A 24,480-nucleotide genomic window follows, 5' to 3' on the forward strand; every position below is an offset into this window, starting at 1 on the left:
TGGGGTGGATAAGCTGTGAAGCGAAACTCAGTATTGAAACCTATCTCCTCATTTGAATTCCAGTGTACTTCAGGGATATGATTCCTTAGAAAAGCATTTTAAAGATGGGAAAACACATTTAAAGTGGTAGATAATGTATCAAACTCCAAACTAACTAAAATATTTATGTATGATACCTTTAATCTCTATAAAGTGATGCCAAGGACTGTGGACTCTCATGCAGTGTGTAGCTGAGCCAAGCTTAAACCATTTCCTTTTCACAGCACAATTACATTCTGGAATAGTTTATTTCATCCGACTTTCTACTCAAAGACTTTTACTGTTACACATCAGTATACAACATAACACATTTCTAATCATTACAGAGAACTCAGTGTCCCCTCCTGGGTCTCATGAGCAGCGAACAGATAAAGAGCTTGTCGAGTGGTTGCAACTGCAAGGAGCAGATACGAGAACAATTGAAAAGGTAAGCTGAGAACCAAACCATTCCTAGGCTGTTATTACAAAGCTGCTTAGCTCTTCATGTATGTGATCTTTGTTTCAGATTCTTGAAGAGGGTTACACACTGTCTGATATTCTTAATGACATCACTAAGGAAGACCTAAGGTACCTTAGACTACGGTAAGAATAGCCTCAAAACATTTTGTGTAACAGAAAATGGCTTTTTTGGTGTGGTTAGGCTTTTTACATAAAAGCAGTAGAAAAGAAAGTGCTGGTAGCTTTCCCCCTTTCCTTTAGTCAGGAAACAAAAACTACCCAACCGCACTCCAAACTCTGGAGTTTCCAAGGGTGAAGCTGGGGAAAAGCTGAGAGGGAGCAGAAGCTAAAGGCCCAGTAGGCATAGTCAGCAGACTGCCAGGCTGGGAGTGGAATGAGCAAAGACAGGAGTTGACAGCAGGCCACACTCAAACCCTTTCGCTCTCCTCCACTGGTCATCTTTAACAGCCTACTTTGCGCAGATGCCCTGGCACTCCTGTACATACCGCTAAGGCCACATCCCACTTGTGCTGGGGTAGAAATTTCACCTCCATATGTGAAGGGAACACATTCCTATTTTAGTTTTTAAGTTAGGGACTGCATTTTTAAGACTAGCCAGCAAAACAAGTCTAGAAGTACATACTATAGCTTTTGCCATAAGGGCTCCTAAAGAAGTATTGAGTGGTACTGCTTTGAAGTCATCTTTCCTTACGACTCACTCTAAAGAAGACTTCTGTTTGTTTCGTAGCGGTGGTCTTCTCTGCAGGCTCTGGACTGCAGTCTCCCAGTACAGAAGACGGGCTCAGGGGGCCCCAGCAACCCAAGATGAGGCTTAATATAATCAGCCACGCGGGGGATAGTGGGAGCCCAGAGCTGACATCTTTGTTAAAGCTTCTGTTACATACACACCAATCCTGCTGCAGTTCAAGGAAAACACCACTGTTCACTGAACAAATTTAAGAACTTGAAGTTCTAAAGAATTATGGAAAAAATGTTAATATTTCTCAACATGTTTTAAAGGTGAGTGGAACTGTATTTTGAGAACTGTGATTGTAAAACTTGTCTTGACATCCCAAAGTATTATGGGATTCTTTACCTTCAAACATTTGCTGGAAAGGTGGAACAACAGGTGTTTAACAAAAAGGCTGGGAATCACTGTTTCAGTTATACATTCCATACATGAATGGGAATTGCACTTAAAATTAGAAAAAGAAAAAATCAATAAGACTATGCCTTGTAGTTAATAATGTTTGATATGAATGTAAATAGAAAACTTAAGAAAATAGCTTCATATTTATATTGAATGTATAAATGGAGAAAACTAACTTATTTGGCCTTTGAAACGAAGTAGTTATATTTAAACATGGAATTGTCCTTCCACCCCTGCCAAGTTATAATAAATGTGTTTTATTAATGAGACATGATGGTTCAGTGTGAACAGGCTTCAGCACCGATGTGCACACTAACAGGGGTGTGTGCACATTAGGGTACACTAGGTAAGCTGTTAATTAAAAGACGCTTAGTCCTTGGAAGGAAAGTTATGACAACCTAGACAGCATATTAAAAAGCAGAGACATTACTTTGCCAACAAAGGTCCGTCTAGTCAAGGCTGTGGTTTTTCCAGTAGTCATGTATGGATGTGAGAGTTGGACTGTGAAGAAAGCTGAGCGCCGAAGAATTGATGCTTTTGAACTGTGGTGTTGGAGAAGACTCTTGAGAGTCCCTTGGACTGCAAGGAGATCCAACCAGTCCATTCTAAAGGAGATCAGTCCTGGATGTTCTTTGGAAGGAATGATGCTAAAGCTGAAATTCCAGTACTTCGGCCACCTCATGCGAAGAGTTGACTCATTGGAAAGGACTCTGATGCTGGGAGGGATTGAGGGCAGGAGGAGAAGGGGACAACAGAGGATGAGATGGCATCACCGACTCGATGGACGTGGGTTTGGGTGAACTCCAGGAGTTGGTGATGGACAGGGAGGCCTGGCGTGCTGCAATTCATGGGGTTGCAAAGAGCCAGACACGACTGAGCAACTGAACTGAGGTAAGGTGTTGGGCACTGCGAGGGACAGGACACTGATCCCCCCACAAGGTGGCAGCAGAGTTGGACAGGCATACAAGGAATTGTTTTTCCTTTTAAAATGAAAGTTGCTCACTCATGTCCAACTCTTTGCGACCCCATGGACTATACAGTCCATGGAATTCTCCAGGAGATCTTCCCAACCCAGGGATTGAACCCAGGTCTCCTGCATTGCAGGCAGATTCTTTACCAGCTGAGCCGTAAGGGAAGCCCTTAGTAACTAAAGTATGTGTTAAAACTAGTATACAACTAAATCAAATAGAACTATTTTAAAGAAATAATTTGGAGGGTTAAGCAAACTATTACCTATTTTAGACCTATATAACTAAAATAACCTTATGTGTGCAATCACCTCTTTTAATGCAACACTGTACAAACCACATGCAAACACTCTCTCAATCTACACGCTTTCTCTCTCTCTATGGGCTTTCCTCCTTGACAAAGTTGAGAACACAAAGCATTCCTTACAGTTACTGCCAAATAACCCACTGAAGGTGTGTATCTCGCCTTAACTGATGGACTTAAACTTGATCCACTGGTTTGCACCCCGGACTTCAAAAGGTGGATCGTTGCAGTAAATGTGATAGCCGAGTTCTTCCAAAGGTGGTTCAGGATCAGCAGTAGCAAACTGAGCAGCATCCTCAATTTCTTTTCTCACTTCCACATCAATTTCCTAAAAATCAGATTACAGTTCAAGAGATTTTTTAGAAGATACACCTCTTAGGTACCAAGTCGTTCAACTCTTCTACTAGTACTAGAAGTATACTTAAGGTGCTATTATGGTAAAAATAACAACGACCTAGAAAGAAAGATTCTTAAGTAGAGACAGAAACATACACCCTGGTGAGGGAACATTTAAAAACCTTAAGTGTATTTACAGGAAAGAAGAACTGTGCTATTGGAGTTTAAAAGCTTCATCAATATGACCGATGAATGCCCTATGAGAATACAGTGTGTACTTTCCTTACCTAGTTCACCTAAGAGTGGCAGCATTTTTGTGTAGAGAAAAACTGCTCAAAATTTGAGAAAGGCAACTGTGAAAACCCAGAGTAAGTGTACCTTTAATTCTTCAACACTGGCGAGATTGCTGTTTACCATCCTGTCCTTGAGGAGCATGATAGGGTCACTCTTACTTCTAACTTCCTGAATCTCTTCTCGGGTACGGTAACTGGGGAGGGAACCAGAGTGACAAGTAAGAACAGTTCCAGTAGAGCAGACAGTCTGTGAAACACAGCAGCATATCAATACTTACATCTCCGTAGGAAGGGCAGAATTATACTTCAAAATACAAGAACGCATCCTAACATTCTATAAGAGCTGCTCTGTCTAAACTCTATAGTGGCAATTCGCTGGGCTTCTCTGGCATTCTGACAACAGGAGCCCAGTTGCTATCTGCTTCTTTAATCTAGATGTAGGGCATGAAGGTAGTGATGGGGGCTCTTTAAGTGGGTGAAGACAGGGGAGATGGTTTTCTGGGGTGATAGCTGTAACCTTGGAGGCGGGAGAATGGGAACCAGAAAAAAATTGTGCCCTTCCTTTCTCCTTTTAAGACCCCAGAGCAGCATGGCTGGCAAAAACCTGGAGAGGAGGTTTTCCAATTCTTGAATATATAGTTGATCCTTGTCCTACATTATCTGAAATAATACTAAAAGCAAAGGCTCTATCATTTTTTTTTAACAGCAAATTACACAAAGTGCTTTTTCCCCTCAGAGTAGTTCTTTATAACATTTTCCCTTAGACCTTTAGCCTACACTCTTAAAGACTTCTTATGGGTTACTTTAACTAAATCTACTCTTTAATTATGCCACACTCCAGGACTGCAGCATTTCATGCTGGAGTTAGGACTTGTCACTTTTTTTTTTTTTTGACTCATCTATTTCAACACATGGAATACCCCTTCTGCTACTTGGTCTTGCACCATACCAGCCAGAAGAACATTTTCAAATGGAGGAATATTGCCCTGGGAGCATCTGAGGTAATGCCTACAAAAGGTAAATGCTCCCAAGTATACTACTGTTACCATCAGACCTGCTTTAGGTAATAATTCCTCACAATTCCTTCCTATATTGTTTTTTTTATTGGTACTCATGTTAACATGTACACAATACATAGTGTAGAAGTTTCCAGAATGCTTTCTAGATTGGAACCAACTTATTATAAAGCACTGTTTTCAGGCTCAGACTAAACTACTAAATCAATGCATGAAGCCAACTGGTGTCTGGATTCAAAAGTAAATTTTGAAATGCTTTTGCTTTTTCATGTAAGTAGTACCACTCTAAGCCCATCTACTTTGGACACCACACTCAGTTTTTCCTTTACCCTACCTCACTCCAGGATCACTCATGCTGTGTCCATGGTAACGGTAAGTCTGCAGCTCCATCAGTATAGGCCCCTAAAACAGAACCCAGTGGAGGTTAGGTGAGATGATGGGCATAGCCTCAAATATACACCCCATCAACTACTCTGATCAGATCTGAGTTGTCAAGAATTTCTTCTTGGTTGACTGATTCAGTTATCTCTTCTCATTTCTAATGCCTATTTACAGCATCTTTCATCCTCCCTATTTTTAAGAGGGACTTATTATCTTAGGGGTCTGCTTTCTGGGTTGTGGAACAGTGATTTAGGGAGAACATCCTTCCACCAATTCAAATAGCAGGTAAGCCTCTTTTTAGGCCAATCTCACTGTTCCCTTCTCCTTCCACCACTGTAACTGGAAAGGTCAAGATCCTTAGGACTAAAACAATAAGACTACATAATTTAAACATATTAATTTATAGAAAACAAACTTATACTGAATGCCTATTACATAAGCACAGTTCTATGCTGGGCACTGTGGGGAGTCCCTAATCTCTTCACTCAAGGGGCTTATCATTAAGGTGAGGTGGGTGGATGTGGAGGCACATAATGAACCAAAAGGCAAAATAGATTGTCACAACAAAGACAGAGGCAGAATGCTGAGGGAACACTGGAAGAAAAGATTTACCCCAAATGGGGGAAACATGGAGTGTTTCCTAGGATGTGAGCTACCAAGACCATGTTATTTATAAAGGGACCCGACTGACTTAAGTGGATCCTGCTTCTGTCTTCTTATACACCTCAATCAGCAGCTACCTCTAAAGTGCCACAATGGACGCTTCTTGATAAATGCCGTTAGAAATCTCTAGCTTAGAGGCCAATGGCACCCCACTCCAGTACTCTTGCCTGGAAAATCCCATGGATGGAGGAGCCTGGTGGGCTGCAGTCCATGGGGTCGCGAAGAGTCGGACACGACTGAGCAACTTCACTTTGACGCACTGGAGAAGGAAATGGGAACCCACTCCAGTGTTCTTGCCTGGAGAATCCCAGGGACAGGGGAGCCTGGAGGGCTGCCGTCTATGGGGTCGGACACGACTGAGATAACAGCAGTAGCAGCAGCTTAGAGGCCAAAAAAATCTTACCTTTCCAGATCTACAATAGGCAGCTGCAAATTTTGTGGCCTCCCGGACACACAGGATATCCATTCCATCTACCTGTCAATAAGTAGGAAAGATTTAAACACAACATTGTAAATCAACTATACTTCATAAAAGTTGAAAGATAAATAAGGGCAGAGCTTAACTCCAACTGACTAAAATAGTTTTCTTTTCCTATGACCTGTTCATCCACTAAGAAAACAGAACCCTTCTTTTGATGTGAGACATCGGGCCAAGAGTGCTGCCCCAGGTCTACCACAGGCATCCTTACCCTCAGCCCAGGAATAAAGTCGCCTCTCTTGTAGTAATCAGTGCTGGCTGCTGCTCTTTCCACAGATGTTCCCATCCCATAGCGGTTATTCTCACAGATGAAAATGCAAGGCAATTTCCACAAAGCTGCCATATTGTAAGCTTCGAATATCTGACCCTGGAAATACAAATAAAAAGTTCAAGTAGTTTCATTGTGCTGGTTTTTTTTTTTTTTTTCTCAACTTCATCATCCCCAAAAGCCACTGCTCTACCCAGCAAGAGAAAGCTCTCATAAAGATGAAATGCCTCACCTACAACCCAGATTCTGAGGCAAAGAAGTGTGTGTGTGTGAGGGGGGTGGTGCAACAAACTCATCCTTTTTTGCACCTAAGGAAGTGACAAACCAAGTACTTCTACTTGCTTCTGGGGCTGAGACAGTAGTATAGAGTACACTGGGAAAAGACCAACGTGTAGAAATGTACTGCAGCTACCTAGTTTTGGGGGTGTTTTTAATGCTCGATTATAAATCCTATGAGACCCCCTGGATAACCAGTGTCTGAGAATCAGCATCCACAGCAAGGCCTCACAGAGTGTCAGCCACAGACTGGTGATTACTCAGACCACGACAGAAGAGTAGGAAGAGTCAGGGCTCAAAAACTATGAGAGGAGTCTGACAATGCCTTGGCATTCAAGAGAATGAGTCTGCACATCTCAGTACTGGTTTAGGAGTTGGTTTGCAAAGGGTTACAATGTAAACCGGTCCTTCACCACAGAGGCTGTGAAGCACTGACATAGAACACAGGTAAGCATCCTCTTCGGCGTACACTCATACAAATCACTTGTGACACAATGCCAAGATGTACATCTCTAATGTGGCCACAAAACCAAATTTTAGCCTGCCATATAAATGGCCATTTCAACTAGTAATCGATACAATGCTTCGCCACAAACTGAACTATGAATATTCAACACTTTGAACACTACTGCAAAGTTAAGAGGCACTTACTCACCTGATTAGCAGCGCCGTCGCCATACAAAGTCAAACAGACCTCGTCTTTTCCATTATACTTACAGGCCAGAGCAATCCCAGCTCCCAGGGGCACCTAATATTGAGGACAAGCAAGAAAGGAACCACAGAAATCCATGAGGGAAGAAATTAATGCTACGAACATTAGCTCCTGACCAGAAAATGGGATAGAAATGACACAGTTCCTACAAACTCTTCCCTACCCAACCCTATCTCTGCTTACCCCACCCCTAAAATTGTAAACTGGCAAAGTAACACAAGTAACTGCTATTGTATTATTGTATTCTATTTCAACCCTTAAGCAATAACATTTCTGCATCAAAGTTTCAACTATCAATCCTAAAAGCATCCCCCAGCAAACCAAGGGTTAAAAAAAAATACCTCAAACAACAAAACCCCAGATGCTAAAACCTTAATATATTAGAAAGTAAACTTAACAAATCTAGATACGATTTTATACCTCTACTTGTTCATTATTTACTAACTGATGAGAATGAGGAGGATGGCACAACCACAGAAGCTGGCTTTAGATTCAAACTAGGCCCTTAAGATCCTCACCTCTTTGCCTCTCCTGGTCTGGTACCAGCGCCAGCACTATCTACAGCAGGGAGAGGGCTGTGGCGAAGAGGATGTGACCAAGCAATTACGGTACTTAAATATCAATTAAAAGACAAAGGTATAGCTCTATTGCTAGAGGCTCTTGCTTACTTGTAAAACATAGCAAATACCTAAAAAGGAAAATCTTTAAATCATTGTCCAACTCTATTAAATGGTCAAATAATACAGTATGAAAGCAACAGGTCATTTAAAACACATCATGCCCCCCAAGTACTTCAGAGAGATATCCTCCAAGGAACAAAATATTGCAAAGATGTGGGCCAGGGCCCAACCCAGGAAATGATGCAATCCCAGTCCTCAGCTACCTGAGCTCCCACGATGCCATTGCCTCCGTAGAAATTCTTGGCATACATATGCATCGATCCTCCTTTTCCTTTAGCACAACCACCTCTTCGTCCTATACATGGCAGCACACAAATGTGACATATCAAACACCAAACATATAAACAAAACCACACTGCGGGTATTTGTGCTGGCTCGACCATTAGATCTCAAGAGACCAACTCAACTATATAACCACATGTCCCTCAAAGTACATACATAGTCCTCCTGGTCTCCTGGCCCTTTTATAATAAAGGTTAGACCAGTACCATAAACCTTTCCAGCTCTCAAATCACCAAGTTTTCTTTAGATGTTAGCGTGGTACTCTAGACTCTTTTTGGCCCATCTTCCAATTTCTCCTACACTGGTGTACAAGTCAAGCGGCACAAAGGGACTATTAAGAAGCTGCATACAATTTCATTTCTACACAATGAAATACTTATATTCAATTTACTTTCTCTGGCTGCTAGATTTCTGTTGGCATGCTTGAGTGATAAACACTACTCTGATTTTATGGAGCTGACCTTTTTACCCAAGAGGTCAGATAACCTCAAAAATGGTCAGTTTACTCAAAAGCACGATGGAGGTACCAGAGCACCCAAAGGGAGAGGTTTTCTTTTTTTTCCTGGTTTCTCAGCTTTAAAAAAAACATCAAAAAGGTTTTAATTTTTAAAAGTTTTAATGTTAACTTATAAACAGCATCTTTATTGGAGATTTGAAAACTTAATTCACTCAATTCCCTGTTTTTTGTAAATTAATAGCAAACCTGTAAGCTCTGCGAGAATCTCCCGGACAGAGAGTCCACGAGTAAAGGTAAAGCCATGCGCCCGGTACGCTGTGATCAGATGGTCTGTGGGGTTGATGCCAGCCTCCAGGCCTACACAACAAGCCTCCTGCATTCAAGGAAGAAGCGCCAGTGAGGCAACACAGTACACATTTCTAGTTCACAGGCTTCCTTGACTATTAGGAAACATTTGGCCTAGAATGCATTCATAACCACGACAAGTAGCTCCTTTTACATCAGAAAAGAGCAAAGGGTAAAGACGAAGCCACAGCCATAAACTGTGGCAATCCACAGATATGCTGTTTCTTTTAAGCCTGTATGGCGACTTGAGAAAATCCTGCATCAGATGTCTACATCAAAATATTGGGGGAATTTCACTTGAAAACGGAGACTTCTGTCGTCTTTCAAAGACAAACAACAGGAAGCATTAGTCCCGTATTTCCACATGGCACCAACTGGCTGGTATTGTTATGACTTATCCTGCAGGTGGGACCTATCTGTTCCAGTTCACCACCAATTCCTGTCACCATTCTCAATTCTTCATATAACTGGCAGCCTTCACTCATTTATTCTACCTAATTGGTCCCTGGTAGGAATTTGGTTTTGTAAACCTTGTCCTAAACCCACAAAACAAAACAAAACAAAACACCCTTTTCTCCAAAAGTATATCCAGTGCAGGTGATCGTAATGCCATAGTGGAATAGGAAATCAGCAGTGTGATACATGACTCAGTTCTTTAGCATATGCATCCTAGCAGGTCTCTGCAATTTCATTTTTATTCTAAAATACCAGCCTCAAATCCTTCAGACAAATAAGGCAGGGTAACAGCCAAAAAAACACACACTATACTTAAATCCCAAAGTAGCATAGCTTTCTTACAAAACTACCGCTCACCTGACCATCACACAAGTGACAGAAACCACGAATAATTTTCTGTTTATACAGCTGATCTGCTTTTAACTCCATTCGGCGAACGGTCTGCATCATCCTGTAGTATTTGAGCCCATCCTCCCTGGTAAGCACTGTAGTGACAGGAGGGCCCTCTTCCAGCCGGTGAAGATCACATTTCTGAAATGAAATCAGACAATTATCCCTCAGTCACTACAGTGTGAACACTGCTAACCCATTCTAAGATGTAACTCGAACTAGTTAAATATTTACAATCTTTACTGTTTAACCAACACCAGCAGACAAGCATATCAGAAATGCTGTACATTGCTTCTGATTCCTTCTTAAAACTCACTGTGCAATGAAATGGAGTTTTGGAAGAAGGAAATCTTTTTAAGATGACTTTCATTGAAAACCTCTAGGTCAACTGAGCTATAGGTCCAAAGACAAACTTTCAAAGAATCACTCTAAGAATCTTATTCAAACTTTTTACCAAATTACATTTTAAATCTTAGAGTAGGTCTTCAATTTTTTTTTAGCTTGCGCTCCTGCTCCAAACTACCAATAAGCTGCTACATAAAAGGAGTAAATTCTAATTTTTGCTGAACTCCTCTGCATCTTTGTTTCTAGAACACTTGGAATAAGATGGTGAAAAAGCATGATTATCAAAATGCCCTATGACAAAGGTGAAACTACACATCAACATCTACCTGTGGAAAAAATTTCAACAGAAGCAAAACACCTCTTACCTTAATTTCAAAAGTAGCATCATTTGCAAAATGACGGGATGCCACCAGCACTCTGCTTGCCTTGAAAGATCAAAATACACAAGTATATCAGTACTTGTTACTGGGTTTTTTTTTTTTTTTGAGTTATTATTCTTACTAACCGGTTATCAGGATGGAGTCCTAGAACTCAAGAGCCCTACACATTCATGGGCTTTCTCTTCCATTCTGGTCACTGTGTTGGGATCCTTTCTTCCAAACTGCTTTGGCCAATGAAACACGCTTGTGCCCACATCTGAAGGCAAACAGCAGAAAGAGAAAGGGAGCAAACCCAAGCCCACCTAGTTTGCCACTTTGTTTTCAAAGAAATTAGTGAGAATATAATGAGGCTAATGGCGAACTTGAAGAGACTAGATGATCTGTGGGGTGTGTTTATTTATGCTATTCTTAGTCATAACTAGATATACTGGGCAAGCTAAAGCTTTACTTTCAGAATTTTTCTTCAGATAAACCTATGTTTCAATTCCTATCTCAGGAAAATCACTTCTGTAAAAGAGTACTATAAGAAAAATATTTTAATCTACTCAAAACATTAGATAAAGACCTTAGTGAGAAAAGTGAAAATTGCTCAGTCATATCGGACTCTTTGCAACCCTATGGACTGTAGCCTGCCAGGGTCCTCTGTCCATGGAATTCTCCAGGCCAGAATACTAGAGTGGGTAGCTGTTCCCTTCTCCAGGGGAATCTACCCAACCCAGGGATCAAACCCAGGCAGATTCTTTACTGACTGAGTGACCATGGAAGCCCTTTTAGCAAGAAAGGTACAAGAGCAAAGTAAAGATACTCAGCATTTTTGACTTAAGTAAACAAAAGATCTGAGGGATATTTTATGATTTGAACAGACAGAGGCTCCTCCTGAAGCACCAGAAAGAAGATGTTCTCTAAACAGTAACCCCACCCCCCTTTTAAATAATAAATAATCCTTGTTTATTACTGGGGAAAAACCAGATTAGCCACCTGTTTTTTCAGTGAGTGAAATTCTGTCAAAAATGCCTTGTTCTGAGGTTGATCTCTTGTTAGATCAAGCAATGTGACCTATGTACAACTTGGACCACTGCTTGGGCTCAAAACAGGTCTCGGAGCTGCTGTCATTGACTCATGTCATTTGGGATGTACATTAGTGACATCTGTGTTTTAACCTCAATTCCCATTGCTACATGGGTCTGAGGTTTACAAGGGCATCTGAGTTGAGGGGTGGGACCTGCAATGAGTTTTCACTGAAGCTTTTTCTCTGTACTGATGAATCCCATGCTACCTGAGTCCCTTGGACTGCAAGGAGATCCAGCCAGTCCATCCTAACAGAAACCAGTCCTGAATATTCATTGGAAGGTCTGATGCTGAAGCTGAAATTCCAATCCTTTGGCCACCTGATGCAAAGAACTGACTCACTGGAAAAGACCCTGATGCTGGGAAAGAGTGAAGGCGGGAGAAGGGGACGAGAGAGGATGAGATGGTTGGATGGCATCACCAACTCAGTGGACATGAATTTGAGTAAACTCCAGGAATTGGTGATGGACAGGGAAGCCTGGCGTGCTGCAGTTCATGGGGTCGCAAAGAGTCAGACACGACTGAACGACTGAACTGAGTTGCCCAAAGCCATAGAGCACCTAAATTTTGGGGCTGGGGTACAAACCTAGCAAATCTGGCTCAAAGGTCTGTTACCTCACCCCCGTGAGCTGCCTCCTCAAACCCACACCACCACCAGAGAAGTCCTAGTGGTCCCTTCTTGATGTTCAAGGGGCTGTCAATGCTTGAGGGCAGGGGCAAGCTGGGAGAAATGTTTCCTTTTCATTCTTTCGCTCTGCTCACAGCAAAAGTACTCTATATGATGGCTACGGTCCAGGTTAGATCACAAACATTTAATCAGTTAGTACTGTTTTAGCCACATTCTGCCACATCACATATATGTAAACAAACACTTCTCATGCAGAATTGAAGCACATCCTTCAGATCCCACAAAAGCACTTTTGATATGTTCACACACTGGACTTGATCTTGGTGAAAAAGGATAAAGTTGATCTGCTAAGTGTACAAGCCAGAAAGCAGAAATTATTACCTACTTATCTCTACACCCATCAGTATACCACAATCCAATAAAGTCAACAAAGACAATGATATTGCTAGAAGAAGTGAAAATGCTAGAAATAAATGCTTCAGACAAGTCGGGGGTAAAGACAGTTAATTAAAATACCTGAGAATAAGTGAAAAAAAATTGAGAAACTTGAGGGGGCACTCTCTGTCCCCTTCTGATGTCTATGTCAGAAGCTTTCTCTCCTTTTTCACTTACAAATTTCTGCCACACAAAAGCTCTGAATAATGAAGCCTGCTCCCTAATCCCAAAGCTAAATCTTCTTTGGAGATCACTAATCTGACACACTGTTCACCATAAGCTATCAACTTCGGGGCCTGTCTGGGATCTTCAAGACAAACTTTCAGCTTTTCAACCTCCTCATCAGTGAAAGGCTTCATATGGTGGATTCCTCTGCTTCAAGGAAAGGACTTTGTTCAACTCTGCGAATACCTTCACCAACAACAATCATATGTGATGTCTATTCTTGATCAGATGACATCTAACAATCCTAAGATGGACTGGTATAACACATTATACCTTAACTACGGACATAATGTGACTCTTAATTTTTATTATGTTTTAACTTGGTTTAATGACTATTTTGCCTTACATCTGTAACTGTATAATGGGGTTTACTTCTAGCTGTCTGAAAGCTTTTAGGTTACAAATGATTGTTCATGCCCCTACAATTTCTACAGCCTCCTCCAACTATTACTTGGGGCCCCTAGATCAGAAACCCTCAATATGAGCATTAGGAGAGTATGTTGCCTCAACAATTTAGGGTCTGTCTGCCTCCCTTACCAGCTCGAAGAAGAAGTTATGAAATGAGAATGCCACCCCTTTCCCTTGGCAACATAATTCTCCTAAAAGAAAAAGGGGGGGAATGAGAGCTAATTCTTAGGTAGGTTGATAAGGAGTCTGGGGCCTGCAAGGAGGAAGGGATCCAGGGCTTTCAAGGAGGAGAAAAGAACAAACCATTTTTTTCTACATTGCTTTGTCTTAGTCACATAAGAGACTTACCTGGTGGCTCTGACGGTAAAGTGTCTGCCTACAACGTGGGAGACCCAGGTTCGATCCCTGGGTGGGGAAGATCTTCTGGAGAAGGAAATGGCAACCCACTCCAGTACTGTCTTGCCTGGAAAATCCCATGGACGGAGGAGCCTGGTAGGCTACAGTCCATGGGGTCGCAGAATCAGACATGACTGAGACACTTCACTTACTTAGTCACATAAGACATTTTTTCTTAAACTCTGAGTTGTTACGACAACAATCTTGAAGACTAACTTTCTTTCAGCCCAGAGCTAATAATTACACAACAAAACAACACATCTTGCTCAAGGGACACTAAGGGGCATGAACAATCATTTGTAACCTAAAAGCTTTCAGACAGCTAGAAATAAACCCTGTTATACAGTTACAGATGTAAGGCAAAATAGTCATTAAACCAAGTTAAAACAATAAAAATTAATCATTGTACTAATGATTATATAACAACAATGTATCTTGCTCAAGAACATATTTCTCCTTGTAATAGGAACTTTCTACCAGTCTTATGTGGGAGTGGGTCTGGTGAAAGTATATAAGGCCTTGCAAAGACTATCAAGAAGGGGCACTCTCTGTCCCCCCTTCTGATGTCTATGTGTCTCTGTTAGAAACTTTCTCTGTCCTTTTTCAGTGTAATAAAACTTCTGCCCCCCCCCCCACAAATTGAAAAACTTGGGAATTTTCTCAAACTCTTCCAAAAGACTGAAGAGGAGGGAACACCTCCAAGCACATTCTAGGAAGCCACCATCACCCTAATACCAAAACCATACAAAGATATCATCAAAAAAGAAAATTACAGGCCAGTATCACTGATGAATATAGACACAAAAATTCTCAACTTATTAGCAAACCAAATCCAACAACACATAAAAAAAGCATACACCACCACCAAGTGGTGAACTCCAGGTTCAACATATGCAATCAACGTAATACACCACATTAACAAAAGTCAGACACCACATGATCATCTCAATAGATGCAGAAAAAGCACCCAACAAAATTCAACACCCCCCCCAGAGCCTCTTATACAGAGTGAAGTAATAAGTCAGAAAGCAAAAACAAGTATCGTATATTACTCCATATACATGAAATCTAGAAAAATGGTACTGACGAAGCCTGCAGGGAATGGACTCGTGGGCACAGCGGGGGAAGGTGAAGGTGGGACAAATTTAAGAAAGGAGCACTGAAGTATATACACAATCATCTGTAAAATAGAGGGAAATTGTAAGTAACATGGGGAGCCCAGCCTGGCACTCTATGATGACCTGAAGGGGTGGGATAAAAGGAGGGGAGGGAGGGAAGGGAGATATATATGACTGATTCACGCTGTTGTACAGCAGAAACCAACATACTATCAAGCAATTTTCCACCAATTAAACAATTTTTTAAAAATTCAACATCCATTCAGGATAAAAACTCTTATTAAAGTGGGTATACAGGGAACATATTTCAAAATAGTAAAAGCTATTTATTAATAGCCAATATTAATACTGAATGGTGAAAAGTTGAAAGCCTTCCTGCTAAAATCTCGAATGAGACAAGGATGGCCACTCTCACCACTTCTCTTCAGTGTAGTATTGGAAGTTCTAGGCACAGCAATCAAACAAGAGCAAGAAATAAAGGTATCCAAATTGAAAGGGAAGAGATAAAACGGTCATTATATGCAAATAACATGCTACTATATATAGAAAACCCCAGACTCCACACAAAAACTAATAAATGATAAATTCAGCAAGGTAGGCAGATACAAGACTAACATGCAGAAATCTGTTCCATTTCTTTACAGTAAAAATGAAATATCAGAAAGAGAATGTCAAAATTAATAATAACAGTATCTCTTAAAAACTAAAATTCCAAGGAATAAACCTATGAAGACCTACAAGACTTTCTAGAACTAACACCCCCCCAAAAAGATGTCCTTTTTATCATAGGAGACTGGAATGCAAAAGTAGGAAGTCAAGAGATACCTGGAGTTTGGCTTTGGAGCACAAGTTTGGCTTTGGAGCACAAAATGAAGCAGGGCAAAGGCTAACAGAGTTTTGCCAAGAGAATGCACTGGTCATAGCAAACACCCTCTTCCAGCAACACAAGATGACTCTACCCATGGACATCACCAGATGGTCAATACAAAAATCAGATTGATTATATTCTTTGCAGCCGAAGATGGAGACACTCTATACAGGCAGCAAAAACAAGACCAGGAGCTGACTGTGGCTCAGATCATGAACTCCTTATTGCAAAATTCTGACTTAGATTGAAGAAAGTAGGGAAAACGACTAGGCCATTCAGGTATGACCTAAATCAAATCCCTTATAATTATACAATGGAAGTGACAAAAAGATTCAAGGGATTAGATTTGATAGACCGTGTGCCTGAAGAACTATGGATGGAGATTCGTAACATTGGCAGTGATCAAAACCATACTCAAGAAAAAGAAATGCAAAAAGCCAAAACAGTTGTCTGAGGAGGGCTTACAAACAGCTGAGAAAAGGACAGAAGTGAAAGGCAAAAGAGAAAAGGAAAGTTATACCCATCTAAATGCAGAGTTCCAAAGAACAGCAAGGAGAGATAAGAAAGCCTTCTTAAGTGAACAATGCATATAGAGGAAAACAGATGGGAAAGATTAAAGATCTCTTCAAGAACATCAGAGATGCCAAGGGAACATTTCATGCAAAGAGGGGCACAATAAAGGACAGAAATGGAATAAACCTAACAGAAGCAGAAGATATTAAGAAGAGGTGGCAAGAATACCCAGAAGAACTGTACAAAAAAGATCTTCCTGACCCAGATAACCACAATGGTATGATCACTAACCTAACGCCAGACATCCTGGAATGCAAAGTCAAGTGGGCCTTAGGAAGCATCACTATGAACAAAACTAGTGAAGATGACAGAATTCCTGTTGAGCTAATTCAAATCCTCAAATATAATGCTGTGAAAATGCTGCACTCAACATGCCAGGAAATTTGGAAAAGTCAGCAGTGGCCACATGTCTGGAAAAGGTCAGATTTCATTCCAATCCCAAAGAGGGGCAATGCCAAAGAAGCTTCAAACTACCTTGCAATAGCACTCATTTCACATGCTAGCAAAGTAATTCTCAAAATCCTTCAGGTTAGGCTTCAATAGTAAGTGAACCAAGAACTTCCAGATGTACAAGCTGGATTCAAAAAAGGCAGAGGAACCAGAGATCAAATTGCCAACATTTGTTCGAACATAGAGAAAGCAAGGAAATTTCAGAAAAACAACTTCTTCTGCTTCATCGACTACGCTAAAGCCTTTGACTGTGTGGATCAAAACAAACTGTGGAAAATTCTTAACAGAGATAGGAATACCAGACCACCTTACCTGCCTCCTGAGAACTCTGTATGTCAAGAGGTCAAGAAGCAACAGTTAGAACTGGACATGGAACAACGAATTGGTTCAAAACTGGGAGTCAAGACTGTTTATTGTTACCCTACTTATTTAACTTAGATGCAAAGTACATCATGCAAAATGCCCAGCTGGATGAATCACAAGGGAGACATATCAACAGCCTCGGATATGCACATGACACCACCTTAATGGCAGAAAGGGAAAAGGAACTTTAAGCCTCTTGATGAAGGTGAAAGAGGAGAGTGAAAAAGTTGGCTTAAAACTCAAGATTCAAAAAACTTAAGATCATGGCATCTGGTCCCATCACCTCGTGGCAAATAGGGAAACAAGGCAAATGGTGACAGACTTTATATTCTCGGGCTCCAAAATCACTGTGGACAGTAACTGCAGTCACGAGATTAAAAGACGCTGCTCCTTGGAAGAAAAGCAATGACAAACCTAGATGGCATATTAAAAAGTAAAGACGTTACTCTGCCAACAAAGGTCCGTCTAGTCAAAGCTATGGTTTTCCCAGTAGTCATGTATGGAAGTGAGAGTTGGACCATAAAGAAGGCTGAGTGCTGAAGAACTGATGCTTTCAAACTGTGGTGCTGGAGAAGACTCTTGAGAGTCCCTTGGACAGCAAGGAGATCAAACCAGTCAATCCTAAAGGAAATCAACTCTGAATATTCACTGGAAGTACCGAAGCTTCCAGCTGAACTCCATCCAATACTTTGGCTTCCTGATGCTAAGAGCCGACTCACTGGAAAAGACCCTGATGCTGGGAAAGATCAAGGGCATGAGGAGAAAGGCATGAGAGAGGATGAGATGGTTGGATGGCATCATTGAGTCAATGGACATGAGTCTGAGCAAACTCTAGGAGGTAGTGAAGGACAGGGAAGCCTGGCGTGCTGCAGCCCATGGGGTCTCAAAGAGTCAGACACAACTGAACAACTGAACACCAAACCTGACCAAGGAGGTGAAAGATACACTGATCACTATAAAACACTAATAAAGGGAACCAAAGATAATTCAAAGAAATGAAAGAATATCCTATGCCCCTGAAATGGAGAAATTACTATTACTGAACTGGCCATACGACAAAAAGTAATCTACTGTAATGTGATGTCTATCAAATTACCTATGACATTTTTCACAGAACTAGAACAACGAATCCAAAAATTTATATGGAACCATTAAAGACCCAGTATTACCAAAGCAATCCTGAGCAGGCAGGGGGGAACCAAAGCAGGACATTTAACTCTCCCAGCTATAGTAATCAAAACAGTGTAGTATTGGCACAAAAACAGACATACCGATCAATGGAAGAGAACTGAGAACCCAGAAATAGACCAACACACCCATGGTTGATTCATCTTTGACAAAGGAGGCAAGATTATAAAACGGGACCAAAACAGTCTCTTCAGCAAGTGGTGCTGGAAAAGCTGGACAGCTGCATGCAAATCAATGAAATTAGAACACACCCTCACATCATGCATAAAAATAAAGTCAAAATGTCTTAATGGACTTAAACATGGGCTTCCTTGGTGGTCCAGTGGTTAAGAATCCACCTGCCATGGCAGGGGATACAGATTCAACCCAGGTCCGGGAAGATTCCTCATGCTGTGGGGCAACTAAGCCCGTACACCGCAACTACCGAGCCTGTGCTCTAGAGGCTGGAAGAGCAAGCACTGAAGCCCACACATCTTGCAGCCTGTGTTCCACAACAAGAGAAGCCACCGTGATGAGAAGCATGTGAAGTGCAACCAGACTAGCCCCCACTCACAGCAATTAGAGAAAGCCCAGGCATAGCAATGAAGACTCAGCGCAGCCAAAACTAAATAAATAAATTAAAAAAGAGAGACTTAAACATAAGACATGACAACATAAAACTCTGGAAAGAGAGCATAAGCCAAACATTCTGACATAAATTGTAAAACATTCTAACATAATTCATACCAATGTTTTCTTAGGTCTCTCTCCCAATGCAATAGAAACAAAAACAAAAACAAACAAATGGGACCTATTTAAACTTAACAAGCTTACACAGCAAAGGAGGCCATAAAAAAGACCTAAGGGATGGGAGAAAGTATTTGCAAATGATGTGACCAACAAGGGCTTCATTTCCAACAGATACAAGCAGCTCATACAACAACAAAAAAAACAACCCAATCGAAAAGCAGGCAAAAGACCTTAACAGACATTTCTCCAAGGAAGACATACAGATAGCCAGTAGGCACATGAAAGGATGCTCAAAATCACTCATTATTAGACATGCAAATCAAAACAACAAGGTACAATGAAGTACCACCTCACACGGGTCAGAAGAGCCGTCACTAAAAAATCTACAAATGCTGGCGAGGGTGTAGAGACAAGAGAACTCCTCTACACTGTTGATGGGAATGTGAGCTGATGTAGCCACTGTGGAAAACATGGAGGTTCCTCCGAAAAGTAAAAATAGAACTATATGATCTAGCCTCCTGGTGGCTCAGCAGTAAAGAATTCACCTGCAATGCATGAGACCTGGGTTCGATCCCTGGGTTGGGAAGATCTCCTGGAGAAGGCAACAGCTAACCCACTCCAGTATTCTGGCCTGGAGAATTCCATGGACTGCATAGTCCATGCGGTTGCAAAGAGTCAGACACAATTGAGCAACTTTCACTTTCATATGATCTAGCAATCCTACTCCTGGGCATATACCTGGAAAAAATTATAATTCAAAAAGATACATGCACCCCTATATTCATAGCAAGAGCCAAGCCATGGAATCAATTTAAAAGTTCATCAACAGATGAATGGATACAGATGTGGTACATACATAGAGTGGAATACTACTCAGCCTTAAAAAAGAACAAAATAATGTCATTTGCAGCAACATGGATGCAACGAGAGATTATCAAAGTAAGTGAAGTCAGAAAAAAAAGACAAACACCATATGATTTCATTTATATGTGCAATCTAAAATATGGCACAAATGAACCTATCTACAAAACAGAAATAAACTCACAGATATAGAGAACAAACTTGTGATTGCTGAGGGGAGGGAGAGAGATGGACTGGCAAGTCTGAGATTAGTAAATGCAAACTAAGACATTTAGACTGGATAAACAACAAGGTCCTACTCTATAGGACAGGGAACAATACTCAATCTCCTGGGATAAACCATACTAGGAAAGAATATTTCTAAAGTATGTATATATGTGTATAACTTAGTCAATTTGCTGTACAGCAAAAATTAGCACAACACTGAAATAAGCACTCTGAAAACAACCTCATTCAAAGATGAAATCACAGGTACTTAAGTACCTTAAGTAACTTCAGTTACAGTGGACTCTCTGCTTTCATTTTAAAGATTCAACTTTCTGTAGCAGGTGCAAGCATTCAGTTTCTGAAAGTTCTGGTGGATTGGCTGAAAGGAGGCAATAAATTAAATTACCACTTTGTTTATTAAATTACTACTACTTCATACAATGATTTTGTTAAACAATAAGTTCCTTAAATGTATTTGAGTCACTTATGCTTGAGTAACAAGCTGGCTGTCGTCTGTCTTGAAAGGACTAACGTCCGATGTGCTGACTTAAGTGTTAAATCCAGAATACTGGGAATCTGCCACATTGGTTCATGGAACAAGAAACTTGTCTAGTCCATGACCTAAGAGTTTTAAGTGTTTTTTTCTTCACCTAACAATGATCTTTGTAGCATTAAAATGAATAGGTTAAAAACAATGTCTGTGATGATTTTAAACCAAACACTCTGAACTCTCTAAGTAGCCTGTGCTAACACATCTGAAACCTGATAGATGAATGAGCACACTGGACCCAAGAGCCCAAAATGCACTGAGCACTCTGGTAACCTTTCATGATTACTACTGTTTATAGAAACGCTGGTTAGCTGACTTGCTTTGTTGCAGGGAGTGGGAGCTACTAAACAAAATTTCAGCTCACCCACAATCCAGGGTTAATTAGAATTCTTAAAATATTTGTGTCTAGGCCTTAGTGTACTTAAGGGCACAAGGGCAGGCAGCAAAAAAAAAAAAAAAAAAAACCATGCAAAATAGCCAAAAAAGGGCAGCTCAAAAAAGCATAACTCCTTCACTGTCTCTCATCCTCAACAAAAAAATTAAAAAATTATTTTTATTTACTTAAATAAAAGAGAAATGCTCTGCACAGTAATCAATTTCTGCCATAATAACCTTTTCCCTCAACTAGAATTTCTGACTAAATAAAGGTATACTCCATTTTTGTTTTATCCAATTAGCAGATCATTGTAAGCCAAATCTGATTTGTTTGATTTGAGCTGTATTATATGATTTTTGAAAAGGCCAAAGTTTTATTGAGGTGGAGATGAAGCACCATTTGCCTTTCGTGCCAACATATTGCTGGAAAACAAAAACACAATCAGGAGTACTTTGGACAGTTGAGGAAATGAGGCTGATTTTCAACCATGACTTCTCTCTGCTCTTAGGGACACAGAGGTGACAATAATTTGAAAACTCAGGAATTTTCTTTTCCTGTAGAACATCACCAATTCAATCAAAGTTTTACTTTTTTAAATGTAATCCTTTAAATTTAATGTAATACAGGACTAGGTCTGCATTATGTTATATACAAATATACATGTATTACATTACATACCTCTATCATGTTGAAAACATGTTTCTGTTACCTACATTCAACTAAAAATTGGTGCTATTGACATTAACTAGCCAAGGGCCCAGCACACATGAAGAGCTCAATAAATGTTGGGTATGTCAAGTGTACAGGGAGAAATAACAGTGGAACGTGGCTGTCCTTCACCTTACATGCTAATAAGGATTAATCCATTACAAGCTTTGTATTTGCCAGTCAATAGCATTCCTAGAGGGGTACACTTTCTACCCTTTCAAACTCCCTGCCCATACCAAACAGAGTTGCCACAAAGTCTTGCACGAGTTACTAGAGCCAGAATTCCAAGTCTTGTCTGAAGTTATACCAAGTAACACTACCCCCAGTGCCTAGAGGTCAAAATGCTCCAAGCTTAGTCTAGGCATATCTAAACCCTGGAGCCACAAATAACCTCTAACCCCACCCTCCCAAGCACCACGGCTGTTTCCTTCAGCTACTTTTACCCTAAGAGCAGGTGTGCAAGGGACAGAGCGTCTCCCTCTAGGTTCGGCTTGAGGGCTCCTGAACTGACTGCCAAGAAAAGCTCAAGGTTGAGGAAGACGAAACGGTAGGAGGCGTGTTTCTGGGGACACTAACCCTGCGTGAATCCTCCAGAGACCAGCACTGGTGATCAACAAATGTATACCAAACTGGGCACTCAGTAACAATATGTAACAGACAGCAACTACTATGAAACAAGCGCTATAGGGAAAGGTCCGCATACTTGTCACTCGTTTAAGCCTCACAGCCACCCCAAGGGGTAAGTACTGTCAACTCCGTTTCAGAGATAAGGAAACTGAGCCACCGACATGTTTCAGGAAGGACAAAACTCTCGCCCAAGGTCACAGGATAAGCAAATGGTGAAACTTCTGACTGAGCGGGGCCACTCAGTCTCCGGATTCCCAGTCAAGCAAAGTTACGAACATTTAAAAGCAGTGGGCCGGTAAGAGGCAGTCAACTGTACACTCAAGGAAGCCCAAGTGCCTCCTTTTCTGACTGTAGTAAACGAACGCGCCCTTCCGGAGCGATTCGCTTACTCAGACATCGGCAGCCGCGGCTGGCCGCCACGCGGACATTGTAAACCGCCCCCTCCCCCTGGTCAGCGCCAGAGGCCGAACCATAGCTACTCTCGCGACCAGGAGTACAGCGCAAGACGTAGAAACTGAACAAAGGCCCGCGGCTGCACGAGACCCGGCCCGCCCGGCCCACTGAGCCCACGCGCCCTGCCCTCTGCCGTCCTCCAGTCTCGCGCCCACCCCGGGTCGTTCACTCCGCCTCACCGGCTTCTGGGCGACGCCCGACAACACGCGAGAGACGGCGGCGAGCATCTTCCTCATGGAGCGCAGGCAGTGGCTGCAGCTGCGAACCTTCAATGAGCCGAGGAGTGCGGCCCAGGTGCGACCAAGTCTCCTTCAGGTGCCCTGAGCTGACGCTTCCACTTAATGGGTGCGCGACGCGACGGAAACACGCCATGCGCCGCGCCCAGCCGCAAGCCAACCAGGATGGTTCCCAGGGTGTGCCCCGCCCACCCGAGGGAACGACGGCCGGCCATTGGGTGTCGGAGCCAGAGGCCACAGCTGAGCAATACTCGCGTCACCACGCCGCCGACGGGTGAGGCGCCGTAGACCCCAGGGCGCCTGCGTGGGAAAGTGGGGCCACGCTTTGAGGCAGACGAGGGGCGGGGGTTGGAACTAGTTTTCCTACCCAGCTTAAGCCATGCACAATGGATACCGTGCAAAGCGAATCTTACTGGGTATCCATCCCTGCCCGTGCTGCAACTTAACAGCCTTCGCTCAACACACGGAATGATGAAGATTAATAGCCTTGTTGATCAGTCTCTAAGCTCCCTCCTACTCTTCACTAACTCAGGACTGCAGCAAGCCAGGCTTCCGTGTCTTTCAGTATCTCTCCTAGTTAGCTCAGATTCATGTCCACTGAGTTGATGATGCTATCTAACCATACTTTCCAAGATTAATAGCTGGGTAAGGGCCAAAAGACAAAATACCTACCTTCCTTCCCTGTAGCTCAAATGGTAGAGAATCTGCCTGCGAGGCAGGAGACCAGGGTTCAATCCCTGGGTTGGGAAGCTCCTCTGAAGAAGGGGATGGCAATCCACTCCAGTATTCTTGCCTGGAGAACTCCATGGACAGAGAAGCCTGGAGGGCTAGTCTGTGGGGTTGCAAAGAGTCGGACACGACTGAGTGACTAACACACAAGGGCCAAAAGACAAAACATCTGGTTTCTATAGATGGTTCTGCTGCAAAATTGTCTTTAAGAAATCGTATAATAGTTGTAAAAGGCTTCCAGGTCTGTCTGAGCTAGGGTCTGATAAATTCATATTTTAAAGCAAGACAAGAAAACTTTCAACAATTTTTCTCTCGTGTGTGCACTGTGAATCTGCCCTATGCACTGATCTGACCCAATGGCACACCTGCTCAACTAGAAAGATCAATTCTTCTAGTGCCAGCCATGGAAACTCCTTAAAAGATAACATGAATCTCTCAATCCTGCAAGGGATCACCATGACCCACCACACACCCTAGGATGTACATACATCTTTGGTGAAATTCACATACAATGCCAGTAGATCATTTCCTTTAAAGATAGGGACTGGTACAGAACAGACGAAGTCACAGGACCTGAGGAGACATGGAGCCACACCTACCAGAAATTCTCACTTTAAATACTTGCTT

General features: G+C 41.9%; 2 protein-coding genes across 2 annotated transcripts in view; one reads left to right on the forward strand and one right to left on the reverse strand.

Moving 5' to 3' along the window:
* Positions 1 to 1,313, forward strand: part of MAP3K15 (mitogen-activated protein kinase kinase kinase 15) — a 145,149-nt gene extending 143,836 nt beyond the window's left edge. Inside the window, exons 27-29 of the mRNA XM_052662827.1 lie at positions 366 to 466; positions 545 to 621; positions 1,226 to 1,313. Of these exons, the coding sequence (XP_052518787.1) occupies positions 366 to 466; positions 545 to 621; positions 1,226 to 1,313 (266 nt within the window). The remainder of the gene's footprint in view (positions 1 to 365; positions 467 to 544; positions 622 to 1,225) is intronic.
* PDHA1 (pyruvate dehydrogenase E1 subunit alpha 1) lies at positions 236 to 23,212 on the reverse strand. Its single transcript, XM_052662829.1, has 11 exons — positions 23,068 to 23,212; positions 10,643 to 10,702; positions 9,900 to 10,073; positions 8,988 to 9,114; positions 8,206 to 8,297; positions 7,266 to 7,358; positions 6,278 to 6,433; positions 5,992 to 6,063; positions 4,879 to 4,946; positions 3,614 to 3,722; positions 236 to 3,227 (listed from the first exon to the last, which is right to left on the reverse strand). The coding sequence occupies exons 1-11, from the start codon at positions 23,122 to 23,124 to the stop codon at positions 3,063 to 3,065; spliced, it is 1,173 nt and encodes a 390-aa protein (XP_052518789.1). The 5' UTR covers positions 23,125 to 23,212; the 3' UTR covers positions 236 to 3,062.
* Positions 23,213 to 24,480: the final 1,268 nt, after the last annotated feature.

The sequence above is a fragment of the Budorcas taxicolor genome, chromosome X, assembly GCF_023091745.1.
Source record: "Budorcas taxicolor isolate Tak-1 chromosome X, Takin1.1, whole genome shotgun sequence".
Taxonomy (NCBI): Eukaryota; Metazoa; Chordata; class Mammalia; order Artiodactyla; family Bovidae; genus Budorcas; species Budorcas taxicolor.

What these genes read in the sequence shown, in the direction of transcription:
- PDHA1 (XM_052662829.1), bottom strand. Translation starts at nt 23,124, where the DNA reads ATGAGGAAGATGCTCGCCGCCGTCTCTCGCGTGTTGTCGGGCGTCGCC. An exon ending in CGGGCGTCGCCCAGAAGCCG is followed by an intron (nt 10,703 to 23,067) that starts GTGAGGCGGAGT and finishes TGATCTTTCAAG; the next exon opens with GCAAGCAGAGTGCTGGTGGC. An exon ending in ATGAGTGATCCTGGAGTGAG is followed by an intron (nt 3,723 to 4,878) that starts GTAGGGTAAAGG and finishes TTCCCTCCCCAG; the next exon opens with TTACCGTACCCGAGAAGAGA.